The 13,732-nt window shown below is 37.6% G+C and overlaps 1 protein-coding gene across 3 annotated transcripts in view; it reads right to left on the minus strand.

The window, feature by feature from the left end:
- Positions 1–2,027: 2,027 nt before the first annotated feature.
- The window catches only part of C2H21orf91 (chromosome 2 C21orf91 homolog), a 28,299-nt gene continuing 16,594 nt past the window's right edge, over positions 2,028–13,732 (minus strand). For 2 of the 3 annotated variants that reach the window (XM_075197110.1, XM_075197111.1), the window contains exons 3-5: positions 8,095–8,625; positions 6,292–6,354; positions 2,028–4,422 (exon numbers count right to left, since the gene is read on the minus strand). In XM_075197110.1, coding sequence (XP_075053211.1) covers positions 4,256–4,422; positions 6,292–6,354; positions 8,095–8,625 — 761 coding nt within the window. In that variant the 3' untranslated portion in view covers positions 2,028–4,255. Of the gene's footprint in view, positions 4,423–6,291; positions 6,355–8,039; positions 8,626–13,732 lie in introns of all 3 variants that reach the window. The other variant, XM_075197112.1, reaches the window with a different exon arrangement.

The following is a 13,732-nucleotide window of genomic DNA, read 5'->3' on the forward strand; positions in this document are numbered from 1 at the left end:
CTTTATAGGAGGGAGCCCTTACCACAAAAGAACATTGTCCATCTTCTACATTTCAGTTAAAGAAACATAAATGTTAAACCCTTGACAATAACAATGTACAAATACATACAAGAAACAAACACACTGCACACAGGCAGAACACGGCACTAATGCTTGCAGCAATATAGGCTACAGGAGAATCCTTTAATTATAAGTTCACACTAGCTATAGGCTAGATAACCTCAGAGGGTATAATCATTTTATAGTTCACTGGTTATCAGGGATAAAACCAGCAACAGTCAAATCTGAGCTTTCCGGTTCTCCGAATGCCCAATTTGAGTTTCAGCAAAGTGCTATTATTTTATAAGAATGACTGGTTCAGTGCAGAAAAGGTCAGGAGATCTTTTCAACTCGACAGCTAAAGACATTTCACCAACACCACAATCTTCATATAATCCGTGCAGGACATCCACCCAACTATTACTTGTATATAAATAAAAAAAAATAAAAAATATTACAGACAGACAGACACACACACACACACACACACACACACACACTATTATAGTAAAGGTATTCTGCTTTCTTGTAACTTGATTTTGGAATTAAAATTTCTAACGCCCCCAAATCAGCAAAACAAAAAAATCCAACATACATTTATTAAAATAGTTTTTATTACAAAATCAAAAAAGAACAGCATACAATGCAACAAAACGCAAAAGAAACGTAACTTATCTTTAAACAGGAAAAACGGCAACTTATAATAATTATATAAAATAGTTTCACTTTCCAAAAGTGAAAAATACTTATCAATATTTGCCAGATTTGCTTTCTAAAAAGCACAGCTTTTACCAGTGTAAAGGATCCTACCCAGACAAATATATACATTAAGACACACTCTCGCCTATCATTATACCATTGCTATAACTTGAAGGTTTTAAAACACTGCCTTTTAATTTTGCCTGTTCGCTCTTAATTCTAAAAATTAAATAGTTTGAAGTTCTAAATTATGTTCAAAGACAAACATAGAAAAAATAAATCCAAAACACACACTTTTACATAAGAATAAAAATACAAAAACAGTTTACATTAACAGATTTGCTTTGGCAGTGATGAATATTCTGTCATTTTAATTTACATCAACATATATCGAGATCTTGATTAAACAAAGCAAAAGCAAATTCCAAAAGAAAGGGACTTTATGTTTTAAAACCATAAATCCATATACATTTTACCATGACAAGTCCATATTTCAAAATCATCCGTGATTGTTTCACATGTATACATATTTTGTAAAATACGTATATTAAAGTAATACTATATTTTAATCAGGCTTTTAATTTTTCCACTCCGTGGGTAAATGTGCATGACGCTTTTATAGATCGTGTCAAGACACATAACAAGTAATGAATTGAATACACACAATTACAGAAAAATAGTATCACTTTAAAGCTGCTCTACCACCTCATCTGCAAAACATTTATGTTTGCCTCTTTTAAATGGCTGCAGCTTCTGATTGGTCCTCCTGCTTACGCCCAAACTTCCACAGGGAAACAGGGAGGGGGGGGGGGGGAGGGGTCACACAGCCGTGGTTCATTAGACGAGCCACTAAGACCAGGGTCTCCAAGGTGGGGAAGGAAGCATATTATTAAAATTTACCAATAGGTGATACTGCAGCTTTAAATAACTTTCTTTAAATAAATTAGTTATGGTTCAGATAGAACTTGTCGTACGCTTTAGAAATTTCCTGTAACTACAAGATCTGTTAAACTTTCCATTATCAGCTCAGTTATGTAACAGACAAGATAAATTAAAGCAGTTATTTTGTGTTCATATAAAAGTGAAACCAATGTCCTTTTATTACAAAAGCAAATTAGTTTTGTTCAGTTTCTCTTGATATTAAAAAAAATAATATATATATATATATATATATATATATATATATATATATATATATATATGGTACCGCTTATTGCCATAGCATTTTGTATGTTTTATGCATAGAAAATGCTGATTTCTTTAACATCATATAGTTGTTTTTTTTTGCATTTGCATGTAGAAATCTGGTAACCGCTGGTCAAATTCTATGTTTCACTGAATCTCTAAAGCCACATGCCACTTGAGTAATTAGTTGTTTTTTTTAGAAAAAGCCTAGAAAAAAAACTAAAATTACTTGAATGACTCATTAGGCCTTAATCACAGTTAGGTGAAGACCATATCAGACATTAAGAATGATTCTGAGCCACTAGGGTACAAATTTATCAAACTGCGGGTTTGAAAAAGTGTAGATGTTGCCTATAGCAACCAATCAGATTCTAGCTGTCATTTTGTAGAATGTACTAAATAAATGACAACTAGAATCTGATCGGTTGCTATAGGCAACATCTCCACTTTTTCCAACCCAGTTTAGTAAATATACCCCCTAAAGTTGTAGAATGGCCGCCACAGCCCCTAGACTGGAACAGTATTAAGAATCCGTGAGTGAATCTTAAAACATAAACAGCATACAAGACAACCTAAGAATATTTCTGAGCTAGAAGAGTTCTGCAAGGAAGGATGGGAAAAATAAACTAAAGCAAGTCCTGCACATTCCAAATTCAGTTTAATTTCTCAATCTGTTAAATTTAGCGATATAAATAGTAATTGTGCAGAAACGCATCATGTTCAAGTTCGAACCGCACCAAGTTTAGGTTGTTAGTGTCTGTTCACTTAGAGATTCAGTGAAATGTGCATTGTGATTGAAGGAGCTCAGCAACTTTAATACATTTTACACATTATATTATAACACCATGCCATAAAAATCACATTTCTACCCTTTGGCTGGTTCTAGCGTAATTTCATGAATTGTAACATTGCTAGAACATGATTACACCACTATCACACAATGCAAAATGGAAGATTTAAAAGACCAAAAAAATAATTTTCGCGTTCATACCATATCTGGCAGCCTTTGCTTTGAACTTGCAGGTATTGCATAGCAACATATACTTAGAAAATATCATGATGATCTCATCACAATTTATTTTTACAGCACCAATACATAATATATTATCCCTGTGCGTCTCTTTCATTAATTGTAGAACGACCCAGAAACATTGACCTGCAATTGTACGTACATACTGGTACAAATAGGACATCGGGACCACTTGCTCTTGTACATCCAATCTGCATGTGAATTTTCCACTCAGATGAATTATTTATCCACTTAACAGAAAAAAAATAGATTAAGACCTTAACGCTACATTTTTCCAAAATCACTTCTGTTTCACTAGTGCATTCAAAACCAAAAAGATGAAATGTTCCTATTAAAAAAAATGGAACACACAAAACCAGAGACAAGATGTGTGGAAAAAAAAATTGCTAACAATATCCTTGGTCAGACATCATAATAAATGTGCGAAACAGTAAACATCAGTGAAGCAAAGTTTTTATATAGAATTAAAAAGTATCCAAAAATATTTATCTATGTAAAAAAACAGTAGATCGTATAGTCTCAACTTGTAAACATGAAAAAGTTTCTAGCAATACAATTTTAAGCATTTCAAGCAATAGTAACATTTCTCTTATTTGACCATATCTTTTTTTTTTTTTCTAAAGAAAAACAAAACACCTTTGAAACCAACAAAAACAAACAAACAAAAAACAGTTCAGCCGATCAATGTCACGTTTTTGTTTTAAAAGTTAATAGACCGCGGCTGATTTTTTTGGAAGAACAAGAGATAACTTAAAATAACTAAACAACCAACAAAAATCAAAGATGTTGGAGCGTGTGACAAATTCAGTCCAAAATCTTTGCTAAATAGGCACCAATGCTGCATGATTTGTCATAATACTGACCAGTCTCAAAATGTAAAAGGTCAATTTACATTTTCTCAAGGACCAAAGGTGGTTTTATTGCCCCACTGTACAGTATTTGATAAGACCAGGATCCTACTTAAAAAGTGGCCTTACAAGATAACTTGTGTCAACATCTTGCTGGAAAGGAGATGAGAACGAACATCCCACATGACCGGAGGACGACAACTTCTGTGTTGTGTTTTAGGTGTTCCGCCTACAGTGCACGGAACTCTCGTCTCCAGCCATCTCCGGAATCAGGTCCAGTAAGAACGGGGAAATCTACCAAACAATTTCCATTGCAAAAGCAAATAAGTAAACAGCTCCCAGTTTAATCACTGTATAGATTTTACTCTGCAGTATAATGAAAAGTAAATGTCAGGGTTGGTTTAGCAAGGCATGTGTATGGACTTTTGCTGGAGGCTGTAGACGTCCACTCCCCCTAGTTATTGATGGTCACATTCCCTTTCAACCTAGCCCGACCCATCTGGACACATGGAAGCTTCGAGTAGTTTTTAAGTAGCTGTTCTATGGCGACGTGCCGTACGTGGAGCTCCGAGGAGAGCGTGTCCTTCTCCTGCAAGACGCAACTGAGATCTTCAAAAACATCTACGGCAGACAAAGGACAGGAATGAGAATTAACAAATCTTTTGCCATCAAAGAAAAATTTCGAGACGCTCCAACATTTCTTCTCTAACTACCGATATATAAACTTCTTTGGCACCTCAACAAAAAGGATTTAAAGTCAATTAAATGGTTACATTGGGAGCACCGGCTTTGAAGCATTTTTTTTTGTGAATAGCGCGCCGCTTTGTGAAATGGTTCCGCTCAGTAAAATATTCCACTTAATGCCGATAAAGCTATTCTAGTTTGTAGAGTGGAGTCTAAAAATAAAGCTGAAATACCGTCAAGCACTGATGAGCTTTACTGTAACCTATACTTATCCAGCAACTCAGATTACTGCACAAGCCATTGTAGTGTTGTGCAGCACTTGTTGACATATTGATTTAATGCCAAGTCATTTCTTAAAGCAATATTTCAGGAGAAATAAATAAAAGTCTGCTACACAAAGATCTCAAATATCTCTGTAATCACTAAAATTCATAAATCAATATAGAATCAAACAAAAATAATAGCTATAATATAAAAAAAAATAAAAAAATAGAAGACCAAAAGCAAGTTAGTGAACAGTTATTTAATCTAACTCAAAAATAATACGCATTAACTAAAATTCTAGTTATTAACTGCACGATAACCTGTGTGTTATAGGTACATCTACCGTAAACTCACAAACAAATATATTGCTTGGTGTGAGAAAATCCTTGGATTTTAGCAGGGCAGTCCTCAAATACAAAATATAGAGAACACAAATCTTTCTCACTCACAGAACAAGTATAGAGTCACAATAGTTAAAACTATTGTGTCATAGTCAGTTCTGACTATTGTGACTCTATACTTGTTCCTTTACCAGGTGCAACGTTAAGGCAATGAATGAGAAAGATTTGAATGAGAAAGATTTGCGTTCTCCTGTATATTCTGTATTTGACAGACGACTCCTAGGCTCGCTAAATCAGGGAACTTTATCTCACACCAAGCAATATACTTGTTTCACAAGAGTTGATGTACTAAGTAAAGTAATTGGCTGTGTTCATTTACCTCTTACTATTGGAAAACTGTTTGTAGCCCGGATCCCTGTAGAAGTCCGTATCCAAACACATTTTCTTTTTCTATACTCTTCTCTATTAGAGGGGATTTTTTTTATATACTAAATGCTGCATTTTATGGTTGGACAGAATGAAATGGGTCTTATGTTACTGAGTCTATGGTAGACCTACCTATAACTCACAGGTTATCGTGCATTTAATAGCTAGAATTTTAGTTAATTTATTATTTTTATGAGTTAAACTATTCACTAAACCTGCTGTTGGTCTTCTATTAATAGTTTTTTTTTGTATTACTATTTTTGTTTGATTCTAGGTTGATTTATGAATTTTAGTGATTACACAAATATTTGAGATCATAGAATTTTTTTCTGGTGAACCTCGACTCAGTATAGATGAAATAATTTCTAGATATTTGATATCACGGATACTTTTAGGAATCGCCTGTTTGCCCTGTTTGGTTTAGTTTAGTAAATAATATTATGGGATTGGCACTGTCCCATTACAACGGCATCTGGTGGTGCACAAGAATATTTGTCATTATATTCTCAGCAATTTCTAGTGGCTGAGAAATTTTGTCTTTCCTACTTAAAGATGGCAACGTACGCGCTTTTTACATGGGGGATTTAAAAAAACAAAACAAAACAAAAACAAAAAAACCCAAAACACTACATATGCCTCTCTATCCACTATATAAATTATTTTGCACTGGATGTGTTAACACCCAGACAGACAATGTACATGACAGACAATGTACATGAAGCTGAACACTACGGATCTCCAGAGAATACACCAGGCATTAGATATTGAGACTTACCTTGGATTTGTCTTTGGAGACGTTCATTTAAACATCCCAGTTCTTCTCTACTCATTGAGCTCACTGCAAGCAGGGGAAAAACATGCAAAAAAAATAAGTTACTGTTGACACAGTAATTCAAAGCATCCAACAAAATGCAAATAACTGGGGGACATGCAGGGGTGCACTCACAGTGATGCACACCAATAATGTTTGCTCATTGTGACAGTACACATGGCATTTAAATGAAGCCAATGACTCTGTAGGTTTATTTTTCAGACTAAAAGTATAAATGAACTGCACAGAGTGGGAGCAACCTTTGTGTGGGCTGAACTAGGTAAGGTAACTTTGACCATGCTATTAAAAAAAAAAAATTTCTTCTTACCAAAACAGCAGCTCTTTATCAAACATTATCAATGACAAAATGTCATACTACACAAAGTATGTAGTATTATGGGTCTTCCCACCAAAGAGGATCACATTGTTAGTGACCCGTGGGGGCTCTGCACAATGTCTAAGCCACACAATATATCATTACAACAATGGCTGGCAGAAGGTTATTCCTCCAATTGGACAGGTGACACAGTAGAGAAACCGTAAGGTACCGTTAGAGCTGCAGGATTAAAGAAATAAGTTTAGACTCATAGGGGGGTATTCAATTGTTCGGCTTGACGGCCGAAAAACTCGCACTCTAAAACTATTACCGTTAATACGGTAATTACTCGCTGAATTTCAGCTCGCAGCTCCCTGAGCCGCATATTCAGGTAGTCGTGGAGTGCCACCGGAAAAGTTGCGGAGGCACTCTGCGGCGATGTAACACCGCGGTTTTCTTTTCGCCCCCCCCTTCCCATAGGGGTGTTCGGAGAAATCCACAACATTAAGGTACCACAGTACCGGAAAAAGTGTGCAGCCATGATGTACGGTGGAACATCACAGATAACTGATATCCCCCCTAAAATGCAATCAGGATGAGAGCGATAAGAGGAATTGGAGTTATTACAACAGCAAGGGTCTGCAGTCAGAATGGACACCAACTATTGCAAACAGAGCTGGTGACGAATAGTTAGCTCTGCATTGTTCAATGGCACCTGAAGTACCCATAGAGAGTGTGTGTCTATGTATATCTCTATCTCTATCTCTATCTCTCTATCCATATACACACACACACACACACACACACACACACAGAGTAATTTACTATTTTTTAGAGGCTTAACTTTAAAGCACATCTTCTGTATACAGACTCAGTCACTGTCTATTTGTCTTACTGTCAATCAAAAGGGGCATTTTGGTGAAGCAAACATCCTAAGGCGGTTAGTGAGGGCTGCAAGACATCACAACAGATGTGACCTTGTGGTGTCCTTTGTGCGGCGTTTGTGCCGAATTATCCACATATATTAGGGAAGAGCTATAGAAGAAGGCCGCACAGCTAGAGAGACCCATTACTGACACTTAAATAGGGCTGTACACTTTACAATACATGTAAAACACGAACACAAAAAGGGAATTAAAAAGCCTAATTACAGATGTCAATGGCTAGTTAGGTTTGCAAAACTAGGGAGCACTAAAAGTGTATCCTATTAATAATTATGTAGATTTTTGCTTACTGATAAGGATATAAGCATGGATTTATAGAAAACTTGGGAGCATAGAAAGGTTTTCAACTGACTGGATAGCTGCCGTGACTCCTCCAATCAGCTGAGCAGACATCCATCCAATGCACCAAGTTTACTTTCAGACTTCCTGGCTGTTTATCAACAAGAACCTACCAAACACAGCGGTTCCATAGTCTACTGCTTGATGGCTGAGGTAGCAACGACATACCTTCCTCCTTGCTGTAATGCTGAGGATTCCTCTGTACACTAGGTCCAGACTGTAGGTTGGAGTGATCAGCCTTGTGTTCTTTGCATCCATTAGGCCACAAATGACTGTGGCAAAATGCTGTGTTGGAGTTCTGTAGCACACCCACGCTGAATCCTCTGGCACGGTCATGTTCCAAAATTTCCTGCCCGCAGCGGGATATGCCGCAGGCTCCAGCGTTCTGCCACTTTTCCGAGTACTTGGGAACTTGTGAATCATGCTGGGGGAACAGACTTCTGTCATTTAGATGCCTGAATTTATAAAGCTTGTGCTGAGAAGGTTTAGAACGCTCGGAATCCGAATACAAATCTTTATTTTGTGCGTATTGTACAATCCAGCTTATTTTTTTACTTAATACAGTTTTGACCTCCTCATAGGGACTCTTGGGGAGCTTAGACCGAGAACAGTCCTGGTTTGCAATTTGGTGATACTTCTCAAAACAATCCTTGTGTCCTCTTAAAGATCTAGTGTGCAGAAGATCTGACCTTGCAATCCCTAAAAGAAAACCAAAAAACACACAAAACAGCATGAAGATATTAGTTTTCATTAGTAAGCTAAACAAAATCATCCCCCCCACCCTGCTCACTAATATAACAAATATGCAAAACTAGCTCTTGTGCAAGAACTATTCAAACAGAGACACAGGAACATAGAGGCAAAAAGCAAATATACCTGCAAAACATGTAGTAGGTCATAGCTGCAGTGAGGTAGTTCTTGTCTCAATGCTGTTCTAACACTTTAGAATTTATTATCAGCAACCAGGACAGTCCAGCATAAACTGCATATCAGTGCATAGACCTGACCTGACCGAGTTAAAGCTCCTGTGCGATTTGTCACTCAAGATTAGATTGATCAAGTTTTAGGATTAGATGCCTGTTATTTATTTCTCCATAACCACCCTCCCCAAGTCTTCTATTAGACAGCTCTGGCCTTACAAGAACAAGTTATACAGTACAGAGGAGACAGGGACAAGCTGGAAGCAAACCAACGTGAGACAAGACTGTGCGCAGGAGCAACATAGAGAGCACGAGATGAAGTAGGGGGAGAGAGAGCGACCAGGTAGACGCATGGGTGCTCAGGTGGACAGAATTGTGGGTAAGCATGAAAATAAAAGGATAGAGGGCCCTGGTCGTAGGGGCTTACAATCTAAAGGGGAGAGGCCGTTACAAACACGGGTTTCAGAGTGGGTGCATAGGAGATGAGTTAGGAAGAGGACTGTAGGCTTTGATGAAAAGATAAGTTTTTGTCTGTCCATTAGACACTTTATTTATGGTTTTGACACTGGCAAAAAAAAAAAAAAAGGCTTATTCCAGTAACCTCTACACTAGCACTGCATAAAAAATAAATCATGGCAGGAATGGTGTACGTTGCTCTGCTGTGCTACGGGTATTTTAAACTAAATAAGAGGTGGCAGGACAGATGGCTACTCTCTTATACACTGATGTGCCCACACACAAATCTATGTTGCCATGACAAGGCAGACTGAAGCCACGGAACAAGAGCAGACACAATCTGGCACACATACATGTGCAGGGGACACAGCCGAGTGTGGATCTATCAACACAAAGTCTTGCGGGCGATTTATAAAGCAATTAACACTGTACTACTGACCTTGAAATTAGTCAATTAATAACTAAAGAAAGAACGTAAAGAATACAACAGACTAAACCATAATACCAAATGAATGAACGTCACAGGAGATGCACATTCTGTATGTTATAAAAGCTATAGAATGATGTATTATTTCCATGTTAACCAATAAAAGGTTTCCCGGCAGTGTCCTTAAAACAGACTTACTGGTGTATAGACAAAGGCCTCCCAAATAATCAATACTCAAATAACGAAGCCAGGTCACAGATTACCTCTGGACAGATGTGGATGGTCGGCATTTGGAGCAAGATCTCATGGGGGGACAGCTGTTAACGTGTTTGCTATGCATTTACTGTCACGGTCATAATCCAAACAGCACCACCCAAGTCATAAAGCACGCTGTGAACGTGATCCGTCCTGGTCCCACATACGTGTAATACCAGCACAATAATCAAAATAATTTTTACAGCAAGTGGTTAATTCACCCATACTTTTTTTTTAGAAGAAGCGTATAAGCATTGGTAGATAGCGGTCATCTACTGATCGCATTTACTGGCATTGTCGGTAATCATCAGATCATTCTTGGGCATTTTGCTTAATTTGGAAAGGAGTTGCCAGTTCACCAATATTGCTGCCGATATCGGTGTGGGAGTTCGACATAACAATTTCAACTCCTTACCATTATATCTGATTACTAAAAGATCTTGCAGTTTTATTTATCACATGATGAAACATATAATGCAAGTACCGCAACTTCTTAAATGAGCGGAAAGTCTGTAGGAGCCATACTTACCATAATACAGACCACGCACATTTAACCGTTATATATGGGGGAGGGATGTACTCAAGGAATCTTAACGTAAGGCTTCACTAGAAGCTAAGTTGTGAAAAGGATATTATTCTTCCAGAAGATTAGAGGTACATGTACAAAAAAAACCCCCCCAAAAAAACCAGTGAAAGTTATTGCTGCGAATCAGTTTGCAAATTAAAAAGCTTGACGTTTGGGACTTAAGATTTTCAAATACTCTCACTTTAAAGACTCCTCTCTGAACAACCGGATTGTTCAAAAAAGCAGGTAGGACTGCGGGACAGAGATATGATGCAGGATTGATTTAATTTCATGCTTATTAGCAGATTTCGCAAAGGAGCTAAAATTCTTGACAGGGACTCTGGACATGAAACGTCTGACAAGAAGGAATATAAAGTAAAAGGAGGTCACTCACACATCTAGAATAACTACTACTGTGTAACAAAATTAAAGCCCAAGTACATTTTTTTTTTTTATTGCTAATTAGAAACAGTTCGTACTAAAGGCACTTTGGTGAAAGTTTCTCTTTTCTGGCTGTATAGTATCGTAAATTAATTAAATTTAAGGCATCCGAAAATGGAAGACCCTTTTAATCCTCAAACGGTGCATCCAAAAGAAGGGGGGGGGGGGGGGGGAGAGGGTCTGGGCTCTGAGGTATGAATTAAGAGGAAAGTGTTACACCCTGACATGAACCTGCTAAACACAGTGGAATTGTACCTTTAAATAGACAAGCAGCTGGCAGATTCCTGACTACATCAGTCAGCTGGGATACAAACCTATGTGCTAAATTGGAAAGAGAAGGGGAATAAAAGCAGTTTCTCTTCTATGTGTAGATATAAGCCTGAGGCATGAATGTGCATCTCCAGCTCACAGCATATTGCTAAGATATTCTACTGGAGGCTTGAGTTATCCTTATGGGGACAGTGGACAAATGCTGCAGATCAGCGGACAGCTTCACTGCCTCCATCCTCCACATTCTATTACACAACAACACACAAAGCCAGACTGCTTATTACTGGAATAGTTTCAGCTTCACTATTTATTGTATAAATGAGATGAAACCCATGGGCCTGATTCATTAAAGATCTTAAGTTAAGAAATACCTTATTTAAGTCACCTGGACAAAACCATGTTACAAGGGGTGCAAATTAGTATTCTGTTTTGCACATAAGTTAAATACTGCCTGTTTTTTCATGTAGCACACAAATACTTGAGAGCTTATTTGTACACTGAAATTTAAAGTTGCTATCAAGTATTTGTGTGCTACATGAGAAAACAGTCAGTATTTAACTTATGTGCAAAACAGAATACTAATTTGCACCCCTTGCATTGTAACATGGTTTTGTCCAGGAGACTGAAATAAGATATTTCTTAATTTAAGATCCTTAATGAATCAGGTCCCATGTCTTTCAAAGTGCAATGATCATAAAGAAATATTGTAAAACGCTAAAGAACATGATGTATGTAAATAAATGTTTAAAAAAAATAAAATAAAAAAAATACACAACTACTGATGGTTGTGTAAAATTATACTTAAATCTTGTTCTTCCAGCAGAACTCCCCAGAACATTGTATGGTATCATTATCATATTGCATCATTTTAGCATGATGTTCTTTGCCTTAGTTAGGTTTTTATTTCATGCTGACTAGGAAAACCTTCAGTTATTACAAAACTTTCCCCCCCCAGACACTAAGCAAGGGGAGCAGAACATAATACTACATGTAATCGTCCGCAGCAATTGCTTTACATTTCATTGCACACAATTTTAAAGCAGATCTGGACAAGTTTCAAGCCAGCAATTGTGCACGAAATTGTGATGGCAGCATAAATATTTCTGAACATTATATTTCTCGGGTGGCCCTAACATACCAATCTGAAGGAGTCATTTGACAATATCATTAAAATGTCTTAATGATTTCAAATAAGAAGCCAGAAGGATGGTAATTGGTCACTTCAAGCTGAGGTGTTGAATGTATGCATGTTGCTCATAAACTCCCATTAACTAGAGATGGGAAGTTTCAGGAGAGCCAGTGTGTTGGGGAACTAAAAGAACCTGCAGCACATGACACTTATATTATCACAACAGTAAGAGTGACAGGATACCTAAAGCCCAAAAAAAAAAACACAACACATTTGGCAGCTTCAGTTACCAAAAGCAACCAGCATTGAGCTACATCCCCCTTCCAGCACTTGAGAACTTAGTTAACACCAGGGGGTCTCGTGAAGAAATGGGTATGGTAATTTTTGTGCAAATGCCACCCATTGGTGTACACTGTTTTTTTAAGTGTCGACAGCAGACTGCTAGAGACCGCGGCTTGTAGCTGGTCCCCAGCACCCTAAATCCTAGGAGCTCAAGCGACTTTTTCCCAAACCTGTTTTAAAATTGACTGGCCCAGTTCCTGGCTTCAGGTAGCTGGAAAGGGAACATAAGGGGGCAATAAACAGGGGAGGATGAAACATTAATCACTGGTATTTTCACAGCGCTCTGGGGGAACACCAGCAAAGCAATTAAGCGCATCATATATAAATTGCATCAAAGAGAATGTGGGAGCAGAAGGACCTATCACAAACTGCAGATTTTGATTAAAGCTTGTGATTGGCTCTCCCTTTCACTGCCCACAGTTTTTGGTCCGGATGACAGAAAAGAAAAAAAAAAAAAAAAAAAAAAACCACAAAAAATACAAACAAAAAACCCCCCTAAAAAACAAACTTCAAAACAGCTAGGGCACAGTTAGTAAAAATGTTTTCCAAAGTGGAAGTGCAGCTGTACAAACAACCCCCCTTACACGTTTATAAATTAGAAGGTCGCTAATGCACTGCTGTTAAAGAAAACAAACCACCACTAGTAAAAGCTTACATTTTAAATACCATTAAAAGCATTTAAACGGGGTATGGGGATGGGAACATACGGTTCCAATGACCTCATACCCACTTCTGCCTGCAGTTCTTTTAAACAATGCCAGTAAATACCCCCCACCCCCCCCAAAATCGACCAAATGTGTAGCTGCACACCGCATCCCAAATGTGTAACTGGCGTTAGGCAAGTGGATTCAAAACCAATGCCATTACAGCTTAATCTCAGATATCTTCAGTGCCGACTTACACCCTGAAACGTTTACATAAATGCTCGTCAACGCTTGCAGCTCTTCGAAAGAAGGCAACAAGTATTTTAATTTCAGTAGTCATTCAAACGCACTGCTGTT

Source organism: Mixophyes fleayi, chromosome 2 (assembly GCF_038048845.1).
Source record: "Mixophyes fleayi isolate aMixFle1 chromosome 2, aMixFle1.hap1, whole genome shotgun sequence".
NCBI classification, from domain to species: Eukaryota; Metazoa; Chordata; class Amphibia; order Anura; family Limnodynastidae; genus Mixophyes; species Mixophyes fleayi.